The 23,001-nt window shown below is 43.0% G+C and overlaps 1 protein-coding gene across 1 annotated transcript in view; it reads right to left on the bottom strand.

The window, feature by feature from the left end:
- Slc9a9 (solute carrier family 9 member A9) overlaps positions 1 to 23,001 on the bottom strand; it is a 548,574-nt gene that overhangs the window by 295,856 nt on the left and 229,717 nt on the right. Inside the window, exon 7 of the mRNA XM_076576829.1 lies at positions 2,028 to 2,166. Within this exon, the coding sequence (XP_076432944.1) occupies positions 2,028 to 2,166 (139 nt within the window). The remainder of the gene's footprint in view (positions 1 to 2,027; positions 2,167 to 23,001) is intronic.

Here is a 23,001-nt window from a genome sequence, read left to right as displayed (position 1 = left end):
TGACCTCTAGGATGGAATATTTGTGTTCAATCCTTGGCTTGTCTAGCCACTGGGTGTGTGACTTCTGAGCAGCGTATTACTGACCCTTACCTCTGTCCTATGTGACTTGGCAACATGAATAATACATCTCCCCCCAAGTTTGGAGAGTGAAATGTGGTAAGTGTGTGAAAAGTGATTTGTTAAATTTCAGGAAGCTAGAATGCTGAGAGTCAGAATGGCAGGATTCGAAAGTCACTCTCCGCTTAGTCACAAATCTAAGCCACTTAGTGCCTCTGGTTCTCCGAGGGAAAGTGGGATGATGGCCTTTTCTGAGCATTGACACATGCCTCCGTACAGAATGATGTACTCATGGCAGCACTGGCATGCAGTGAGGGCTATGTGAATTTTTCTGTTGGTGGTTTAGGTTAACTTCTTTTGGTAAAACATCCTTCCTGAGAACATATCTTGAAAGATCTGGATCATGTGGAATAAGACACAGGCTTACCTTAGGTCCTTCCCAACTTCCCCCCTTTGTTACTCAGGAGGAAGGCTTTGCTTCTCATCAGGTTCACCCTCCTAACTCTTTCTGGTTTGTTTCAAAGGGAAGGCTTCCACTTGTTAGGTTATCAGAGTAGCATATCTAAGTAGGCTAAAGAACATCCTTCCCTTTAACCTTCTCCAGGAAAGTCATTAGTTCAGAGTGGAAGTCCAAGTCTAGAGCCCGAGGCCTGAACTAAGGAGCCTACCTTAGTGTGGACACGATGTCCAGGGTAGGAGCAGACAGACAGCTGTGTTCACCTGCCTCCTCTACAGCCTGTCTATAGAGCCTGTGAAAGCCACCAAGTGTCACACAATTGACTGTAATGGTGCGCTTTCCATTGCCCCCTAGCTCAGCTGTCTCTATGCTCTTTCTTCCAGATGTGACCTGACCTCTGGCAGATTTCTGGCCTCCAGCACAGTTCCCTCTCCTCATCACCCTGCTCACTTCTGTGTCCACACATTCCTCTCACACCAGCCTGAAGGGAGTTCCGATTTCAACTTTCCCACCCCATCTGTGCTATGAGGGTAAAAAGCCTGGTTTTGAAAAGCCCACACGCACCCTAGATCTATGGCCACAGCCAAATTATTTAACTTTAATTGTTTGAGATTATTCAGCTGTACAATTAGAATAATAACAGGATCTACCTTACAGGATCCCTGTACAAAGTGTCTGAGATAAAAAAAAAAAAATGCTTAAGATAGTGGTGGGGTATCAAAGTTCCCAGTAAATTCTAACTGGTATTATTATCACCATGCTCATTGTTACTGTTGTGGGGACCCAGAGTTAATATGGGAGGTCCCTTACCTCCTTAATCTTCTGTGTAAAGAGAAGACAGTAATGACATGTCCTATAGGCTGGATTCAAATGAAGAGGTGCCTGGGAAGGTCTTGTCACACGCTACACTTTCAGTTAGTGTTCCCGTCGTCATTATGACTACTCTAGTCCAGGTAGCATGTGACCTCTGCCATAGCTCTACCTGACGATTAAGACACAAAAGAAAGCCATACATAACAACTATGATTTCTTCATTTCCTCCCACAATACAATTGTGAAAGCTTTTAAATCCCCTACTGGTCACTGTCCTGGCCTGCCCTATCAGCCGGTGAGTGACAGCAGAGCATCTGACTTTATCAACCGTAGTTGATGCTATTCTAGTTTGGACCTTGGCTCTCCGTTGTTCTTCCTCTTTACCTTCATGTAGTCAGTCCTGGTGTCCTGCGCTCACAACTTTCCTTAGGTGCCAGTTTTTCCAAGGCTGTCTAAGAGAAGGCACCGGCAACAGCGGTAGACTTGACCGTAGACAGAGAAATAACCTGCCCCCCTACTGCTGGTACTGATTCAATGCCTCACGGTATCACCCAGAACGGGGGGTGGGTTCAGCAGCGCTGTATCAAATTCAAACTGATCTCGCCACTCGCTGCTGAGGAGGTTATCCAGCCTCAGAAACACTTCCTTCATGTTGGCTGCTCTGGACCGTCCCCAGCTCCCACGCAATGACAAAGGATATCAGTGCTGTGACGACTGCATACGCGGAGCCCATTGCAAAGGAGCCTGCGAAGATCCCGAGGAAATTCCCCACTGACTGGAAGAAGGCGGCAGTGTCAAACGCGTTGGGGTTCTCCTTGGGACTGTAGATGGATATAGAGCTGAAAAGAGAAGAAGGGTAGCGTAGTCAGTGACGGTCAGAATTGCACACACTACCTTCCGGGAGGGGCACACTTTCCAGTGAGAATGGATGCTGGTGAGAGGATGAGGAAGAAAGGTGGAAGAGGAACAGGAAGCAGTAAGCGCCCCTTGTCTTCCAGGCCAGTCCCACGGTATCCACATACTACGGCCATTCAGTAAACATTTTTATATTGGGAGAGTCGTAAAGAATATTGTTTCCAAGCAAACGAGGCATGAAAGCACGGTAGGTGTATATGGAATCTGCTGAGAAGATAGATAACTGTGAATTATTTAGTGGCCATATGTCTTCACTGCTCTTATATATTCACACATGTTCCTGATAAAAAGTGCGCTTTTATGGCCTGTGCACAAATGGGCGATACAAATCACAGCATGCACAAAATATCCTGCCATGGTCTTGTCATAAGCCACAAAGCATTTCTCTCCCCAGTGTAACCCTGTGGAAAAAGAACCAAAGAACCCCGATGGTGTGTAGAACCCCGCAGAATGAACTCTCCAGACAGGCAAAGCCCCCACTCTCCAACAGAAATGAGTAGCAGCAGCCACCCAAGGTCATTTTTCACATCTAGTTATCTTGCCAATAGACAGATCTCCCCAGAGAAATGCGACCCACCAACAGACAGTCTGGTTAGTTAATTTTTTGTTTGTTTTGAGACAGTCTTACTCTGTAGCCTGGTCTGGCCCCAACTCATAGAAATCCTCCTGTATCAGTCTTTAAAATGGGATGGTAGGCATGAACCATCACTTAGATATTTCTGAGGATGCTCTATTTGATTTTTTTAAATGGAGGCTTCAAATCCCAGAGTGCTAATGAGGAGAAGGTGTGTCCTATATTAGGGACTATGAACTCCTCATAGTGTCTCATTAAAATGAGCTGACGTATTAAACCTGAAGGGTTTAGGGAGACAAACAAAGTTAGATTTAGAATTTTTTTATAGTTTTAATTTTAACATGGAGTCTTTAAAATTAATCAGGAAAAAAATTAAGAATTTGACAGTGAATTCTGAAAAGAACTTCATAGCTGTGTGGAGAGGGAAAAGGCACACCAGACATGCTGACTGAGATTAGACAGGGTTATACAGAATGTAAGAGTCTTTTCATCAGGATGGTTAGAGCCTGCTGACTCTCTGCCCTGGCTCTCTGCCTCTAGACACTAGTTAGGAGAAGGAAGGAGGAGTGGATCCCAGCCTTCCCCCAGGAAGATATGTCAGGGAAGGTGGGACTTTTAAATGTTCTTTGGGTTTCTGTGGATGCTTTTAAACCTCCAAAGCAGGTCAAACCCTTCTACTTTGATCTCTTAATTGGAGAAGGAAGATGATGGTGGTGAGGTGAACCCTGAAGTGTATGTGAGAGAGGACCACTTTGAGGTGATCCTCCTCCTGTGGAGTGCTAGACTTTCAGGAAAGCAGGGGTCCCAACACACCTTAGAGTCTTTGTCATTGCCAAGCTGGAGCTGGGGAAGCCAGAGTTCACCTGACAGTCACCAGCACGATTCTCTATTTCCGGGAAGAGATGTGAAAGGGAGAATCCTTCCCTTTCTTTCAAATAAAAGTATTTTTAATTAATTAATTCACAGAAATGGAGCTTTGTAAATAACTCTAAAGTTCTGGAGGCTGTAGACCTGTGGATCTGGCCCTTTGAGCTGGCACCTCTTCATCCCACCTCCATCTCCTTGGAAATGTTATTTCTGGGTGCTCTTGGTATCCACAGTGATAGCTGGTGACACCTTATACATTATTTATGAACTGCTTTTCCTCAAACCAATTTCACTTTTATTCAGGTGTAAAAGCTTTCATTAAAGAATATGTATAAAATTTTAAGTTTGATATGTTAAATATATTTTATAATATATGTGAGAAAGTGTACATTAACATAAAGTTCCCGGTGTATGACCTCAACTCATCCTGCTGGCCCTACTGATTTTAAAGTATGCTCTTTGGGACATGTTATCCTATTTCTGTCCACCAAACATGATAGTGCCTTCGTCTTCCCAACTCCATGTGCTTCTCTGTGATGTTTGCTTTACTGGAGTCCAGGGAGGTAGTCTATTCAGAATATAATCACTGGGTACATACTACATGCTGGGTGACACATTACATACAGAGTACTGAAGACAGGTGGAGAAGCACACAGAATGGAAACAAAATTAAGTTCAACAACTATCAGCTGATACATGGAAGACATCTCTAGGCAGAAAATCCTAAGATACGGATGACAAGCACAGTGCCGAATGTGATGTTGTCAGAGCTATAAAACATTTAACAGTACAAAAGGGGAAACACTATTTCATAATAAAGGAGATGGTATTTGATATCAAGTCAACAGACAGTGATGGAGAGAGACTATTCCAGGAAGCGAAGGGAGTATTAAGGGAGGCAGGTGAGTTCTGGGCACCATCAAGGCATAGCTGCTGCGTGGTTACGGCTGGAACTCAGGAGTACAGGAACCCCTGTGGAGAGGGAGAGTTGGGTGACATGGCATTTCTTAGAGCCTGTAGATCCATGTTAAGGATGCTCACTTACACAACATTCACTCTTATGCCTACATTATAATTTTCTTAGTCTTTTATTTGTGTGAAATAAACAGGATCAATTGTGGGTCCTCCTCCACTGCTCCCTTCCTACTTACTACAATAAAGTAGCCGAAGAAAAGAGAACTCAGAATCACATAGTTAGTCAGTTCATGATGTGAATATTTTGTTTCTTATTTAATCAAAAACAAAACAAACAAATAAACAACAACAATAAAAGTAATCCTTGGGAGAAAACAAGAATGCACATGAAAATAGTTGAGTGGCATTTGTTACACTCACTTTAAGACAGTAGTTTCTGGGGTACCAGAGCCTTTGTTTAGATGGAAGTAAGCATGTGCTGCCGTGGGTACCGACAGCAACACTTAGGCTTCTTTAAGGAAACCTTCATTCAAAGGTGGCTTCCTCACCTACACGCCAAACTTTGCTCAGCCTCACTTGAGTCTTGTTCCTCTTTGTATGCCTAGGAGCACACAGCCTGGTGCTTGGCATATGGAAGTCTATGCTATGCTAAAGATGATGGCATGATCTCAAGCATGAAGAAAGAAAGAAAGATAGAAAAAAGAAAGAAGGAAAGAAAGGAGAGAGGGAGGGAGGGAAGAAAGGAGGGAGGAAAGGAGGAAGAAAGGGAAAGAAAAAAGGAAGGAAGGAAAGAAGGAAGGAAGGAAGGAAGGAAGGAAGGAAGGAAGGAAGGAAGGAAGAAAGAAAGAAAGAGAGGGAATGAAAAACAGAGTCTTGAAAAAGTTAGTCAAGTATTAAAAGGAACTATCCCTTGTAAGAGTTCTATTAGGCATTGAGTAGCTGCATCTGTTGGAGTTCTCAGCCCAACTCCAAGAATCACTCTTGTATCTTATTATTCATGTCACAGCTTTGGCACCTCTTGGAGGACCTGGGGCAAGTCATCAAACTCAGACTCAGTTTCATCACCTAGTCAATAGAGATGACAGTATCCCTCCATAACTGTGAGTGTATGATGCACATGTAAAGCTCCTATGTAGATACTGTCAATTCCAGGGTTATTCAATAAATGCTTATAATGTGCACTCAAACAAAAACCCAATGAAAGTTGTTTATCCCCATTATCATCATCATTCTGCTAAGAACTCCCACAACTCTCACACTGGCAGATAGCAGAGTTCTATAATTTGAAGCAAGCTTTAGTTCCAAGAATGGACAGGAGGGGTATGGTTGACCTCCTGTCACTCTAAGATTGAGGTTGTTAGAAAGGAGCTAGTCATAGAAGTGGGTTTAGAAGAACAAGGCACCATAGCAGTGTATTTCAAAGAATAGTGTCATGTTCATCACTGAGGTCTTGATCACCTGCGTCATCAAGGAACATGTCCTGGCAGGCTGGGCAGGGCTCTCCCCAGTAATAATAAGGCCACAAAACAGTTTAAGATGAAACTCATGAGCAATGCCACCTGACTTTTGGGGAAAAATGAGGCAGCAGGGAAGAGGAATATACAGGAAAGAGAAAGACTTTGCAAAAGCTGTCCCCAGGGAGGCACCTTCTCTACACTGCCAAAGTTTCAGAGAATTGGTCCTCTAGATCTTGCTCCTGGAAAGACATCTCTTTGGGCTCTGGTTTCCAGTCATGACAATAAGCCTCTGTATTGGGTGCAGCAGCTAGTATTAGAAGCTGGAAATGACCCAAGATTTAGGTAGCACACACAGAGTTATTTAACTTAAGCCTAAGGGAGAAATATGAGGTTCATGACGAAATATGAAGAGCAACTTCAGCTCTTGTGACTTGACCCCTGTACCAACTGTGATGGCTGAACCATTAAAGGGTAAAAATATCAGAAGGACAAGAGAAGGGGAAGGAAGGAGGCTGTCTGCTAACCTGCTCAGTGACTGTCCTTCAGAACACTGAAGAGGTATGTGAGTAGCACAAACTGGTGGCTGTTAGAGTCACTAGAGTTTGGAGGTGGATGGAACCAATAGCTTTGAAAATATTATGACCAGAAATACCCAGTAGTGTTTAAATATTCATCTCATAAGTTGGAAATAAGTCTAGGTTATCGATTTATCCAGTTCAAGAACTGACTGCTCAGCAGAAAGTGGGAAATAAATGTGCACAGGCCCTTCTATCTAAGAAATCTGAAATAAATGAATTATTGTAACTTGAAGAAACAACATTAATAAGGGTCTTTATTTTTTCAGTGTACCGTTTAAGATTCACAGGCACCACTAATATTCTGTCTACTATTTCTCAATAACTGATTTTTTTATGCCTATAATACAACGGTCCTGAAATGAAAAGGCTTGGCAGCATAGGGAGCACTGAGTATCTGAATTTGAAATAGATCTTGGCTCTGTCTCATTGGCTGTGTGACCTTGGTCACATTACTTAAACTATTTGTATTCCCATTTCTATAACATTATAATAGTACCCACTACATAGGGTTGCTATGACAATTAAATGCATTGGCATTTTAAAGCTCTTAAAATGGCATCTGGTGCCTGGAAGGAACTAGATAGTAATTTCTTAGGAAATCTTCCTTCTTCAAATGATAAATTTCTTTCTTTCTATTTCTGTCTGTGCCTCTTTCCTTTTCTCTCTTAGACCTTGGTTTAGTTCTGAAGGAAGGATTTCATGGTAGATGTCCCGTGAAAACTTTCATCTATATGGAACAAGACTTTCCTGACTATCCCCTGGTCTAGACCTCTGAGGGACAGGAATTGTTGGTGTATGCAAAGTATTTAGTATGGGGGATTCTGTGGCAGATAGTGAGTTCATGGTGCAAAAGGAGGCAGCGAGGAGGGCGAGCTAAAAGTAGATAAAGGAAGGAGAGATGCTGTGGGAAAAATGACTGACAGAGAGTATATACAGTAAGGAAAGTATGATCTCATCGGTCCCACCCATGACTTTGATCATCTTTCCACTCTGCATCTTATGGAGCCACCATTTTCCAAGTCGTTATAACTAAGTCAAGCATCTCAGCTTCCAAGACCCTTCACTCTTGATATTCTTCAACTGCAGCCCCTTAAAATGCTTTGCTATACAGTTACTTATGGAAACAACCCAGCCATGCAATGGCCTCAGGTTCCAGGCAGCTGGGCAGCTACACTGTACCTTGCATGGTCCTCCTGCAATTTAGGTGACTCTCTGGAACAAGTTTCTTCTGTACTTTTCAACCTACCCTTACTTCTTTGCTAACTTTAAATCAAGGTCACTAGAAAGCTTTTAAAAAGTGTTAAGTGAACATACTGTATCCCCTTTAGAATTTCTATGACTTTAATCATTAAAAAAATATGTGAAAATGATTACTACAGCCAAAAATATTTAAAATAACCTTCTATTTTCTCTGTCAAATCTTTAATGTCTAACAAAGAAATTCAAACTATTGGCGCCAGTTCATTGACAAGAGCTCTTGATTAGTTGTGACATAAATATAAAATGGCTATTTCCCCTTAAAACTTCTCTAGTTGTGCTATATAGAATCCCCCTTTGTGCTGGGTGAGTAAGTTCTATTGATAAGTAGTTCCATTAATGATGTCTTGGTCAAACTCCATTATTCAATTACTTTTCTTCATTAAAACTTAGTTAAGTCCAGCTTTAAACCTCAACCTTCAAAGCAGAATTCCTCTTTTCTACACAGAAAGGTCCAGAGAGTTCCAGGTGGTTCCTTGAAGGGATGAGAAGCAGTGAGGTCCTCTAGCTGGTCCCTGTGGCACTGGGTGGTAGAGGGTGTGCCTGGCTCTTGTTCTTGGTGAGACAAGCTCTAGTCTCACTCTGCTTCCTGTTGAATTATTCTCCCAGAGACCTCAGGTGATATGCTGTTGTGAACTCCTTCTCAGGTGCCAACTCAACCTTCATTTTCTTTGCAAGCTATACATATTCCTGTTGATCGTCATGGATTGAATTAGTGGCTGCTTGGCCTCAGTGGCTTTACCTCTTCTCCTGATGTCAGAAAGTTCCCTTGATAAGTCCCCTAGGTCAAGAAACAGTGCTGGCTAGCTGGTCTCACTTGCTCCCCAAATACGCCAAACAAGGGTGCGTACAGATCCTTCTCCAGCTGGCTCCTGCTTTATTAATTCTGTAGGCCAGAAAGGACAGCAGTCTCTATGTGCTTATGCCCCACACTCTGAGCATCCATAACCAAGAACTCCCTCCTTTGACACTGCTTAGAGGGGGAGTTAGCTCTCTCCCTTAGAGGAACTGGCAACTCCAGCTGTCTAGTGATTCAGGGGGCCCTCCCACTTTGCTGAGGGGAGAGGAAGCATTCCTATGAGGATGGGCGATGTCATTGCATCTTAATACTACAACTCTGAGATACCTCCAGCCTTCCAACTCATAGCACTGGCTGCTTCCTTGAATTCAGTAGTTGGCAGGTGTGTTCCTCTCTACTAGGGAGGCCCCTTGCAGGCTTTTTGCATTTTTCAACCAAGTCCCTAACCCAATCTGAAAAACCAGAAAAGGCTCATGAGATATGCTCTCTGGTGACTTGTGTGTGATATTTAATGTCAGGTGCTTACAGTTTATTTTCTCCCCGTCTAGGGTCGGGTTGCCATTCTGCTCTTTGGGACACATTTTAAAAGAGCAATACAGCACAGAACGGCAATGAACATTCTTAGACGCCATTCCATTTTGTTGGGCTTGTAAGTCACAGGCAAGGACCAGGCGGGAGAAAAGAATTAATTACAGTGTTAGTTTGCGTTTAAAGTTCTCTGTACTAAGAAAAGAAAGATGAACAGAACAAGAAACAAGTGGATCCTTATCTATTATTTATCTTTTAATAACAATACCAACGTGCCCTTTCCCAGGGAACTTGCTTAATTATGAATAAGGAATTGATTTTTATGGGGCCAAGAATTGTGTGTACACATTGGAATTCATTCTGGCGTCTGCCTGCCCATTATTTGGGCTTATGTTCTGCCAAGGGCTGATGAAGTTCTGTCAAGAGAACCTGCTGTAAAACATAATGGCTTCAGGAATTGGGGGCATTCCAGGCACCCTGGGAGGTTAGAAGAGCTGTCTTAATAATAAGGGGTCTTGGCCAGAGCATGAGTTAGAAGCGTAGGGTTTCACCTTCTCAAGGGCCAAAGGGCCCTGCAGAGGGCTGTGCCAGGGGAGGCTCATTAATTAACTCGTTCAGCTTCTGAAGTATCATTTAATGATTGCTTGCTAAGAGCCCAAATTCATAGCCAGAAAGTGATTTTCCAGGCCCTTGACAAATATCTTGTCATTCTAATGTCAGCCACGAGAGAAAAAGACAAGGACAATTCTGTGGGAAGTAGAGGTGGTTGTGTCGTGGCCATACTGTGAGTAATGCAATCTCAAGCCAAATTGATTCATTTCCACCCACAAATATCCATTGCCCCTACTGTGCGCAGACATTGTTCTGAGCACTGGGTATACAACAGGGACAAAACATGGCTGTTCTTACATTGCAGTGGAGACAACATCAGTACAGCTAAGCAAACAAATACACGACATGGCAGCTGCTAAACAGACACTAGGGTGGTCTGAGTGGAAGGGAGGAGGTGATGGAGGGCATGTGTGTGCTGCACGGAAAGGCTGCCTGAAGAGGACTGTGAGGGAAGTGAGCTGGAAAGAACTTCCTGGGCTCTGAAGCAGAGCATCATCCATGGAGGGTCAGAGGAGCCACAAGGAGCCAGTATGGCTGGAGCAAGGTGTGAAGGGTGGGAGGCAAGGCTAGAGTGGGGAATATAGCTGACTCTTGGGGAGCCTTTCAAACCGGTGTTAGGATTTTCCACTAGGGGCAGCCACTGAAGAGCTTGGAGGCAGAGGACAGGTATACAGACTATTCCAAGTGACAACAGAGGAAGTCAGACAGCTGGCAAGCTGACATGGCAGTACAGCCAAAGACTGGAGCAGCCCCATCTCTCCTCAGCAGCTGGAGGCTAAGTCTTGAACAAGATCACAGGAAAGACAGGGGTAGTGAGGTGGAAGACCAAGGAAAGCAGAGGAGCAGCTGCAGCAAGCATTTGAAAGGTGATCTTGCAGAGGAAAGACTGGAGACTCTGGGGAGAAACGACTGGCCTCATGTTTCTAGTGGGGCAGATAAAGTCCCACAGCGAAATACCATTGGAAGATATTTTAGATTACATTCCCTTTCAAAACGTCCTGATTCTTAGATCTGAATGAAAATGGGATGGGTTCTACAAAAGAGCCTTGATGTCTCTGAAGATGGAGATGCTTAAGCCTAGAATGAAGACTTCCTAGCCAGGGTGCTATAAAGGAAACTCATGCACTTGAGAGTTGATAACGTGGTGCCAGGAGACTGCTCATGGAAGGGTCACTGACTTATTTTCCATCTTTCTCCACAACTGCCAGGGAAGGCGTTGGGGCACACAGCTGCTGGAAAGGCTGGCACAGCCAGGAAGGAGCAACTGGTCTCTCAAAGGACACAGTGAGAGGGAACAGTATCGAGAGCAGCTAGGAAGTTCAGCAGAGAATCATGCCCTTGACAGTTTCCTAAGTGGCTCTAGTCCATTAAATCCCAACTTCAAGGTGACACAAAGAGCCCTTGAGTTTAAAAGTGGTTAAAAAGGAAGGGGTGTGCGTGTGCGTGTGTGCGTGTGTATGTGTGTGAATTATATGTGCATTTTCTTTGAAAGGAGATCCTAAATTACTTTGCAATTTAGCCTGAAAAGTCTTGTCAGAATTAAATTATTCTGTCGGCTTTGAGAAAATGTCTCTCATACCTAATATTGAAAGTGAATTTTAGATAGCCTTAGAGATGAAAGCAGCTTGCAAACACTCTTAGAATTTCCATTTTCTTCTTTTAAAAAAAATCAGAAATAGGAATTTGAGTCTCACGAGCCTAAGTGAGAAATGGAGTTTCGGGGGGAGGAGGGAGTAGAGGAGACAAGATTCCTGTGTCCTGTTGAGAATTTCTTCCCCTTTCCCAACTTTTCTGTATCACTAATCCTCATTAATAAAATCTTAGCTCCAACCATCCTGTGATATGTGAAACTTGGAGTGAAATAGAAAAGTTCCTGAAAAGTGGGTCCGTAGCAACTCACAATGGAAGTCTAGTAAGAATGAAAATGTAATCATAAACAGGCACAAGTAAGACAAACATTAATCCCCAAGTTTGAAACCAGAGAATGGAGTCAGATTCTCTTTCATTTCAGGTTAATAGAGGACTCAAAATACCTCTTACTCCTGTCTAGAATTTGCTTTGTTAAACATTTTGTCAGCATTATTTCATCTAACCCTCGCCATAACCCCCTGAAGCAGGTGCATTATTATTTCATTTTGTAGGTGAGGAAGCTATGGCTTAATGAGATTAAGTGGCTTTACCCACTTCAGCTTATTCAATCCTCTCAACAATCTAATGAAGAAAGTATTCTCACTTTACACACAGACAGATTCAAAGAGGTGAAATCCTTTGCCCAACTTTACTTGAAGCCATAAAACACCAGCTTCTCTACTCAGGCCTCCATGAGGGAAGCCGGCATTACAGGCTAAGAAGGGAAACATTTGGATGCACCACCCAAGAGCAAGCAAATAAATGACTCAGCAAAAACAACTTCATGCAATCAAGACAAAGACCATTCTCAGAAGTTGAAGATTTTAGGACTCCTAGTCCTAAATGCAAGAGAGAAAAAAAAATCACAATAGTAAAAATATCCATTTCAATCTGACAACGAATGGCTAGGATTTCTTAATAGAGATCTTTCCTTTGTAGTAAAGAACTGTGTCCACATCTCTTGATATTCCTGCCAACATTAACTCTGGCCTTCCACTCCATCTGTTGCCCTGCTTGCAACATGTAGTGACTATTGTCTCTCGATAGCAATAGCTTATCTTGTTCTCTGAGCTTTCATTAAAAAATAGTGACAAAATTATGTATAAGTTGTACTTCCTTCAGGGTTGGGATTAGCTGTGTGTATACATATGTAATACTTAAAACCTGGAACATAGAAAGCTTCCTATAGAGGTTAGCTTTATAATTGTTAATATTTATATCAATATTACTAGGTGACTGCTGTCTTTTTTATCATTTCTCCCCTGAAAGAAATCAGTAAAATTAAGGACCATTTCTAAAACATGGGGACAGTTAGGATTTGCCATTAAGTGTCAGAACTTTATTAGAATCTTTTAGGATGGAATAAGCTATACACACAGTTAGGTCAAATACTGAATTTCTCTTTTTCTCAATGAGGCCTATAGAGCTACCAGGATAGTAGTATCTGGTACTACTCCAATCAAACAAATTGGAGGCATGTACATTTTTTAACAATAACTGAGAAATAAAGACACCCAGTTGTCCTGCAAACCAAACAGAGCTGAATTTCTAGCTGTTCTGACAGGGAAGGGGACCCCAAAATACACAGACATATCACAGAAAGCCTACTGTTACAGCGGGAAGAAAACGTTTGTGAGCAGTGTCTAATGACATTCTGTGGAATTGTTGATAGCAATGATCAAGGGAAGGAGGCATGAACCCACCGGAGTTTGCTTTCATGGAGCCTGCCAATTCACAACTCATCATATGCTGCATGGAGATAAGAAGAATTAGACACAGGCGCGCGCATTTGGATTGGTGCCTGAGTGTCCCACAAGTGCTGTGTGCTGTGGGCATGGCTGGCGAGTGGCTGAATGAAATGTTGCTTTCCTCTGGCTGGGTCAAAGGACGTTTCACAGACAATGAGCTGCCTTCCTAATCTGAGGGCTTTTCATGCGTCCCTCTCTGATGGTAAACAGCTGCCTGAGACAGCTGATGGAGAAGGAAACGCCTGGGAAATATTTGCCCGGATCAACCGATTCACCCAGACTATCTCTCCTGACACTGTTTTCTCATTTATTAGCAATTAAGTGTGTATCTGGGTCCCAAATCACAGCTTAATTTAAGTAGATCTCTATACCCATCTTTTTAGAACAGCAGAGAATTTCACTCCAGTTCAAGTTATGTTTGGGATAGAAGCACCTGTTACCATCTTAAACTAAAGCCTTTTACCAGGACCCACACATTTGAATTTTATATAAAGCATGGAGCCTTGAGATCAACAAAGCTTACCAAACAAAGGTTCTCTTCTACCTAATGTTCTTAAGTTATACATCCAGAAATTGCTAGAAAATACATACTTTACAGAAGACTGAGTCATTTCTGGTAAATTCTATTTAAATTTCACCAACACAGCTTATAATAACACATATTCATTAACAGATCTCTCTCCAGTACCATGCAATAGAGAATCTTATTAAAAAAAAAACAACCAACAAACCAAACAAACAAACAACCAAACAAACAACCAAACAAAAAAACCTTCCAGTCAGAGACTCAACACAAAGGCCAGTACTTCCCTTGTTAAGCCATTGAGCTATTACTTGGTCCCAGAAAGTTGGGAGCCTAAGGGTTGGTTTTGTATATAAGTCTGTAACAGTTTATAGCCTGGGAGAACAGGTAATTGGAAGACTTGGTGATGGCTGGGATGGAGAGCAATTAGAGGAAAGTTCAAGTTAGAACCAAGCCACTAAGCCATATAAACAACCTGCTTGGGGTCCAGAGATCAATGATTCTGGGAGCCCAGACGTGATGTGAACTGAGCTGTGTCAATGTACACATGCTTTTCATCTAGAAGGACACTCCTCACTTTTCTTCACATTGCTCATATGGTCCACATGCCCTAAAAACGATGGATGCTAGTACACAATACTGATGGCAGAGCAAAGAGGGAAGAGGCAAGAAGCAGAGCTATTGGTAAAACAAGATGTGAAAAAAGAAGATCTGGTAATGGGAACAACTCTGTGCCTTAGCCATGGCCCTTCACACACCTCCAGCTCAGCAAGGGGCCCATGTGGCTGCTTTGAGCTCCAGATTCCACAGGGGAGACTAAGATTGACTAAGGAGAAACTAATGGGGGATCCTGACATCCATCCATCTGTGACTTGAAGAGTGGGGTTTTGAGGGTGGCATATACATCTGAGCTGATCAATCTGACTTTTCAGTCATGGCTTTATTGATATTAATGTTAATTATGTCAATACATAAAAAGCCACATGGCTACCACAACCAGGGCTTGGTGCTCCTGGGGTCAACCAGAATATATGAGATGCAGCAGTTCCAAAGTCTTGGTTTTCAGCTCACCCATGGCTAGATCTCTACAAGATCCACTGTCATTATATATCCCCCGTCACCCACCTGAATTTTGAAGTGATACTTTGGTGATTAGAACCATGTGGCATGCAGGTGCCTTCGAGACAGCTTCAAACTAAAGAACTTCTCATGGAGCTCCGAAGAGGACACAGACTGTCTGTGGTTCAAGAGGAACCCACAAAAGTGCCAGAAATAGGCTGCTCCCACTGGAGGCCAGCAGGTAAAAGGACTGATTTTCGGTAGCTGCTTCTCCTTCTGTCGTCTCTTGTCTTCCCCACCCCACCTCTCTCTCTGAATTTATTGAGTGGGTGTTTGTCATACAAGCACGTGACCCCTTTAACAGTGGTGCTATGAGCTAGCGAGCTAGTGTTGTGCTATGCTTTTCAGATGGGACGAAGGTTATACATAAGTTGCAAATTCTTTGGGTGAAAGGGTAGGATTCAATAATTAGACCTCACTAACTCCTCTGGATTAAGTGTATTCATTAGACTTTTATTCAAACTTATTACTACCGTCTCAGAAAATTCCATTTAAAAATAAATGCCCCAGGGCCATTGTTAGGAAGCACCCCAATGGAAACAGGTGAGGTGGCCCAGAAAAGGAGAATGCCACTTTAATGAAAAGAAAGAAACATGCAGGACTGTGCTGCCTTTTAAAGCCTGTGTGTGATGGTCAGGGTGGCTAAGGGGGGGGGGGGAACGTTAAAATCACAAGTCCCTGTTTTGTCAATCAATGCTAATGCACATTATTGGGAAGAGTCTATCATGTATAAATGGAGACCCCAGCACCCTGACTATTTTATGAATAACTTCACCCACAGAAAACATGGGTTATTCTGTAATAGCACTGGCACTGGGACTCCAGTGCAATGGCATCCCACAGAACTGGGTAGCATCCAAGCCATGCTTGGCCTGATGGCTTCCTGACCACCCTTCATTCCTGATTTGTCAGGTTTGTGGTGCTAGAGAGGAAGGAGACTTCTGGGTCTGGATACTCCCACCGAAAACATTCAACTCTTAAAATTCTGAATTTCAGGGAAAAAAAAAGAATGTTAACTGGTAGCAAAAATAATGAGAGGGGTAAAGATTCCTGGCTTTTCAAACCATAATAGAACAATACAGTGTGACACAAAAAATAATAGTTTGTTAGTAAACTGAGTGATCACCCTGCACAGTACTATCTTAATGATACTTAAATACTGAACTTGGAAACCTTATATAGTCTATTTCAGCAAAATGTTTTAGCAATGAAACCTTCTTGGACTCCGAGGATTCTACATTTTAGTTTTAATAGCTGCCATTTATTGAGAGACTTTTGCAAGCCAGAATTATGATCATTATTTTGAATACATTACCAGCTAATTCTGGCAATAAACCCACAGCAGAAATAGTATTGTTTACACATTATAAGGGGGAATAGAGACAGGTTCAGCAATACAGCCAAAGTCACGTAGTAAATGGTACTATCCGGTGTCAGGTCCCTTGCCAATCTGCAGCAAAGCACCTGTGCTGTATGCTCAACCTTGATGCCCACACCCTGTGAACGGTTTTGCAAGTCTATGCTTAAAGAAAAGGTTAGCTGACGGTGGCCCCGTAGGTAGGCTCTTTCATGACATAACCTTCACTGGGTGTCTTCATCTAACTTAGTTTAACTTGAATCTTCACATTTTCTTTGTTCTTTTTTATTTTTTCCCTATGTTTATTTAGCAGTGAACCAGCAAAAATAATTTAAAAAGCAAAGTGGCCTAACAGGTTACCCCAAGAAAGAAGAACCTTTGAAACAGAAATAGAACAGGGTTAGCTTTGATCCAGAACTTCCCCCTAGGCACAACAAACTGTTTATGTTTGAAAAGGTGGGGTGCCTTTTTTATCTGGCAGCAAGTAGCATATCTATCCTTGGCTGCCACTAAATTTTTTTCAGGTAATTAAGACATTATTTTTCTATCAGAATTCATTATGATTCCAAATGGAGACCCTTTTGGTGGCAAGATACTTTAGGCCCTTATCATGGAGCAAGCTGAGTACATCTAGATAGGTTATAACTACATGACACCCTTGAATAGTGAGATTTGAATTATGTGATTTGTTCTTCAGAACACACTAGAGCATATGTGTCCACATGCATGCATACACATACACATATGCACACATATGCACATACCACACTTATACACACATACCACACACACATCTCACACATACACACCACACACACATACCACACACACACATACCACACACACACACCACATACATACATACACACCACAGATACCATACATACAAACACACAACACACGTTACACACACACACACACACACACACCACATACCCCTCCACCCCTGTACATACAGTGCTGTGGTCTTGACTCTCTTGACCCATGCCTCCTACAGAGGTCCTTCTGGAGCTGGTCAGCTTGGTTCCTCTTGCTCAGCTGTTAGGGAGACCGTGCCATAGATCCATATTCTTTTGGCTTCAGTATAGTTCATTGAAACATTTTATGCCAGGGGGGATCCTTGCTCTGCCTACAACCCCTAACAATCATCTGCCTGAGGTCTCCCCACCATGAAAAGCTTTCAAGCAGCGACCCCTCACCTTCCTTCTTTATTACAGCATTTCTTACAACGATCTCTTTCCCACTCCTGGATTTCAATCAAAAGGCCTCATCCTTGCTTAGCTTAGGGAAGGCAAAATAATAACATTGCACTCCTCTGGAACTTCTCAACTAAGGTCTGACACAGTGTGAGTGGGATGTGGGGGTGACAGTGTGGCGATGGCCACAAAGAACCTTGGAGTCTTTGGACTGACTGGAAACTTGCCCTTGCCCTTAACTGCCCAGACAGTAAATGTGAGCAATGAAGCAGCACTGGAGAATTCACTGGAAAGAACCCACGAGTGGCATTCTGACCCCCAGGCTGCAGTTCTGGGACCTTTGCTTGGTTGGTTTGGATGGGGAGTAGGCTTGGCCCCATGAAGGAGAAAGCTGGAACATCCAGCTTCCTGCACAACACTAGCTTTGTAAAATACTGTCCTGTCCTACAATACAAACAAAACACTCTCTGGTGGCTGAGCTTAGAAGGGGAAAAAGACTGGCTTTGTCATTCTCTAGAACAGAATGGAGCGGAGTCTTTGGCAATCTGTTTTCTGTAGCCCCGAGCCAAGCTTTTCTCCATGGGCTTCTCCACCTCTTCTGAATGATGTAGGAAGCAAACTAGGGCACACTACAGTTTGGCAAAGCCTGGACAAAATATGACTGTGGAGGTGAAATACACACGCTAAAGCTTCAGGGCTCATGAAGTACAGACTTTCATTTAAGGGATCTGGACCATGTGAGAGATTAGTGGGCAGCATGCATTCTAATCTCTTCTCAAAATCCTTCTCAAATCACAGGCACCCACAGCCCTGTATTTCTTTAGGTGTCAGAGTTTGTCCCAAGTGCATGAAGGATACCGGCTTTGATGGATGCTCTTACTACACTCAAGGCTCATTCATCTGTAGCTCTAGAGGCCACCAGCCTATTCAGGTTTTATCTTTTCCATAAGTTACCCAGAGTAGATGCCACATCTCTGTTCTTTCATAGTTGAACAGTTCCTGTTGGATTTTCTGGCTGTTTCCATCAAAGGCATGGCATGTGCGGCCATTAAGATGACAATCTTGCTTATGGGATATGAAAAACCTAATCCACAGATTCTTTCCCTCCAGGTCATAGCAAACCCTTTTTCTGGAACTCTTCTAACTCAAGAAAATGTTCAAAAAAAGAAAAGTACCAGAACATTTATTATGAGTCCATGAAAGTTGCTACTTCTCTCAGATTTAAGAGGAAATTTTAGCTTACTCTTAGCTACCCCACACTTACCAACAAAGATGGGAGAAAACTGGCTCCTATAGCCTCAATTTTAGAGGGTCCTTAAAGTTCCAAGGAAGGTAGGATGATACAAGAGGCTGCAAACTGGATTCGGTAAACATCCTAATCATCCCTGAGGTTGATATTCAGTGACTATGTTTAGGTGGCCCATTAGGTACCAGGGTGTTAGATGCAAGACCAGTGCACCTACCCATGGCTGCATCCAAGAGCTATCTAACAGTTGTCAATCCAACTGTTTAACATGTATGGTTTAACATGCAGATAAAAGGCTCCACCCCCACTTACTGATTCCATGAGCCTTCCAGTTTCCTGGTGAATTTCTTGGAGCACATCCTCATACCCTTTTTCTCTTTTGAACAGAAATGCTAGTGGGAAAAGCCCACTGTAGTGCAAAGGTGCACATTATTCTGAGAGCATAGATTTCCCCACAAATACCTGCGTCACTTCCACTGCTCTGTAATAAGCAGCTGCAGTGGTTGCCATGACAATTTTCATTTTTAAAAACCTGTATCCATACACAGACAGACAACACCGATGTTTCCACGAGGCATCACAAAACAAGACCAAATGTGATGGCGTTGCAGCCTCTGCCAGGTGAGGATGCGGTGCCTCTGATAGACCAAAGGATGGGACTGTGGGTTGCCCCGAGGCGGCCATTTGCCTTCACTGTAAGCAGAAGTGGGCTTGATAAATTTGAGCTATTGTCTGTTCAGTTTTATCCTTTCAAAAGGCACCCACCTCCCCTAAATCTGCATGCATCCTCACTCCAGGAGTGACTGCTGCTGGGACCCCTTCCCTGATTACTTCAACTTCTATAGCTGCCCACCTACACATTACAAATATACTACCAGCAATTTAAAACCATATGGGCTTTCCAGAGAGACCAAGTATACTTCTAGAGAAGGGAGTTTGATGCTCTCTGTGTGTGGTCTAGTTGGCACCAACAAGGGCAAAATGCTATTATCTGTGCCACTAGTCTTTGGAGTAGTGGGTATCTTTTGTTTGTTTTTGTTTAGGGCATGGTATTGCTAGCCAAATCAGATGTGCAAACTGATGTGAGAACTTCCAGCTATGAAACAATGGTCTGACCTCCTCCCCCTAAACAAGATTCAACTGGTTACCCCTCGACAATGCCAAGGACTGTTTCTGGCTGATGTTCCCATGCAATGTGACATCTGGGACTGTCGCCATAAAACAGTGAAGGGAGGAATGTTGACCATATTCCTCATGGGAAAAGCATCAGAAGAGAAATTATCCTACTGTCAATGCCCCAGCTCATGTTATTGCTGAATGCTCAAAGAACACAATCTTGTTTGGAGTTGGAGTTTTTAAAGTATTTTACCAAACAATTGATTAGAGCTATTTTGCTGTTGCTATGAGCATTGAATTGTAGTCAGCACAAATTGCCCAATGCCCGGGAGTCTAAAAAGAAAAGGCTGTTTCTTGGGAAGTATAAATGGTCCTCGCATTCTGGAATAAGGGTCTTCCTTTGCTTTGCTAAACATCTAAGTAAGCTAAAGTCCTTTGAGGTGGTTGTCCTTAGTACAAGGCTGAGATGTGGCTTACTAATAATCCATGGCATCTGTAGTTCCTGTGAGCTAAACAATAGACTGTGTTTGATCCTCACTTGCAAGAGACTCTGTGACCATAACAAACAATGCTTCCATCTTCTTCACAATTGCCTTGTGATTGGTGCTACTAGCTGACCATAGGAAGAAGGAGTCCAAATTCTTTCAGGTACCTGCAGACATTACAGTCCCATATGTTGATAGAAACAGTGTGTATAATAAGTTGCATATAATTACAACAAATGAATAAAAACTTACAGATGAGAAATTGAAGTGTCTCAAAATGTTTCATCTCTTCTTTCAGTATCTAAGTGTGACATCAATGGCGTACATGTTTTGGTAAGCCCAGAAACCAACGAGAATATGGAGAGTGAAGACACCGCTACAAACTCCTGGAAATAACTCCCAGCTCTGGTTGGTGACCCAATGTCTATACACCTGTATGTTCTGCTGTCCTAAGGGGGCGGGCAATGAGAACAGAGAACAGACAGAAGCTCCCTCTGGACAGACTAGGATTCTACAAGAAAGGGAAAATAAACAGTAGAACTATTTAATTTATCAATTTTAAACAATGACATAAGTGGGCCATAGCCCACTATTTCTAAATACTAATAAATGTGCAGAAATCGGCAACATTCTTGTTTGCTGGGTACATTTGAGGTCACCCTCCCTAAACTCAAACTCAACTAACAGTCCACCAGGAGAGCTAGTCTGCGTGTAAACAACCTTCTGCTTATCAGCCAGGAAAGGGAGGGCGGGGAGAGAACTTCACCTGGTCAAGAGCAGCTCAGGTGGGGGGACAGGGTGGGTATAGACAGGGAAGGCTGCTGCTTTTCCTACAAACGCTTCAGCTATGCCTAATCCTCTTTCACCAAGGCTAAAGCTTCTTGAACTGACCACTGGGTTAGTTATCTCTCTCATTCTGGGAGGGCTGGCTGAAGACAGCATGGGGGAACGTTCAGTGTAACCTAATGTAACCAAATGTAGTAACATGGTGAGCAGGGCTGCAAGCAAAATGCTGTCAATGGTAGCTGGTTGCCTGCCATTCTTTCTATACAAGAGCACCTGAGGGAGAAGTTACATCCATAATAACAGGAGAGTTCATTTTCAAAATCTCTTCCCTTTGATGGGGTCACATTTATGCATACAGTAGTATTTACTGAGGACCTACTAAGCACTCAGAGTTTTAGAGGCGCTGGGGATATAGTGAAATCAATGATAAATATATAACCCACCAATCAATTTGCTGAGATGGAAAATGACTCGTGACTCACTCTACCCACAAATGAAAAATAGTCCAGAATTTAGAATTATAAAGGACTTTCGATACTATCTCCCCTGGAGACTGAAATTCAGTAATGCGGTTTGCCTAAACTCATTTCCACAGCAGATAGCAGCCAGGCTTTACTCTCAGTCTGCTTCTCAGTGCGTCATCTCACTTCCAAAGACTGTTTGGAAAACTCTACATTTACATTCCGTTTCCAACTTGGTCTTAAATACTTTCTGAATTCCTACATTAACCCTCTTACTGCTAGTGTAAATATGCAGCACAGGAGATTTCAGATAGACCGCTGCTTCCAATTATGATTACTAGAGAGAACTGGCTGCATTTGATCTGAGAACAAAGAGGCCCCAAGCCTCGGTTAGTTTGAGTCCCGATCTGGGCCTAGGCTGGAAGATGATTAGAGGATAAAATATGGCCCCTTTTCTCAAGAGGTTTGTAATTTCAAAGAAGAGATAAAGCACAGTAATATTTTCTCACATAAGTTTTACAGACTCAAGTGGATAGACCACTGTTTCAGGAATTCAGAGATGGGGAGGAAATAGTGAAGTGCTCCCTGCATTTTTTTTTATATGGATCCTGGCCTTCTCGGTTAAAATGAATGTGTTCGATCATTGAGAGGAAGGGAGAGCAGGTTTCCGACCTGCCAGGTTAGGTAGTGCCTCTTGGGAGATGGCTGTGTGCTAGACAAGCTCTTGGCCTCTCTAGGCACGATAACTGGCAGTGTATTCTAAGGCCTTAGTCGGATCAATGGTACACATAACATAGTTACATATCCAACCCTTTCCATTGTCTCCGTGGGCTCATCTGTGAAGAGGGCGCCATGACAACACAAGTCTCCCTTATTTCTCTCTCAGTACTCTTAGGATCATGTTGACTAATAGAGGTGGATGGCAAGGTATGATTACTGCTAATGGGATTCTGTAAAGAGCTGTCTGTCCACGTATTCCTAGACTCGGTTTGTCACAAGCAAACAGGAGTCTAAGTGTTCTGCTCAAGTTTCACTGCAGTCAATGCCAAGGACAAGTAGAGCTCCAGCTAACAAGGCAAGTGGTCAAATGTATCAAATCGCTGGTCCAGAGCCCTAGGAAGCAACCTTTAGGAGGTTATTGAGGAAGCCTATCCTCCGGCTATCACTTAGAATCACCCAGATTGAACCCCAGTTCTGCACATTTTGCTGAGTGCTATATCAAATGGAAGGTGAATATGACTTCGAGGAGAGTGCTCCTTCTGATTCCCTGCTTCAATCAGCACAGCGTCCTCACTGTCCCTTTGCCCACCTTTCCTCCACCCCCACTGCACTCACAGTCTGCTGGCTGGGGCTTCAGGCCCTGCTGTTCTTCTGGGAGAGACTCTACCCCAGAAGGAAGGTCCCAGTTAGAAGGGCCCTTCTAACTGCCGGAGAGCATTTTCCCACGTCCTTGTTTGTTTAAGATTCTAAGCCAAGGCTTTCCTAGACTTTTAACAATTAGTCACC

This window comes from Peromyscus maniculatus, chromosome 7 (assembly GCF_049852395.1).
Source record: "Peromyscus maniculatus bairdii isolate BWxNUB_F1_BW_parent chromosome 7, HU_Pman_BW_mat_3.1, whole genome shotgun sequence".
NCBI lineage: Eukaryota > Metazoa > Chordata > Mammalia > Rodentia > Cricetidae > Peromyscus > Peromyscus maniculatus.
This window is presented reverse-complemented; position numbering and strand designations above follow the sequence as displayed.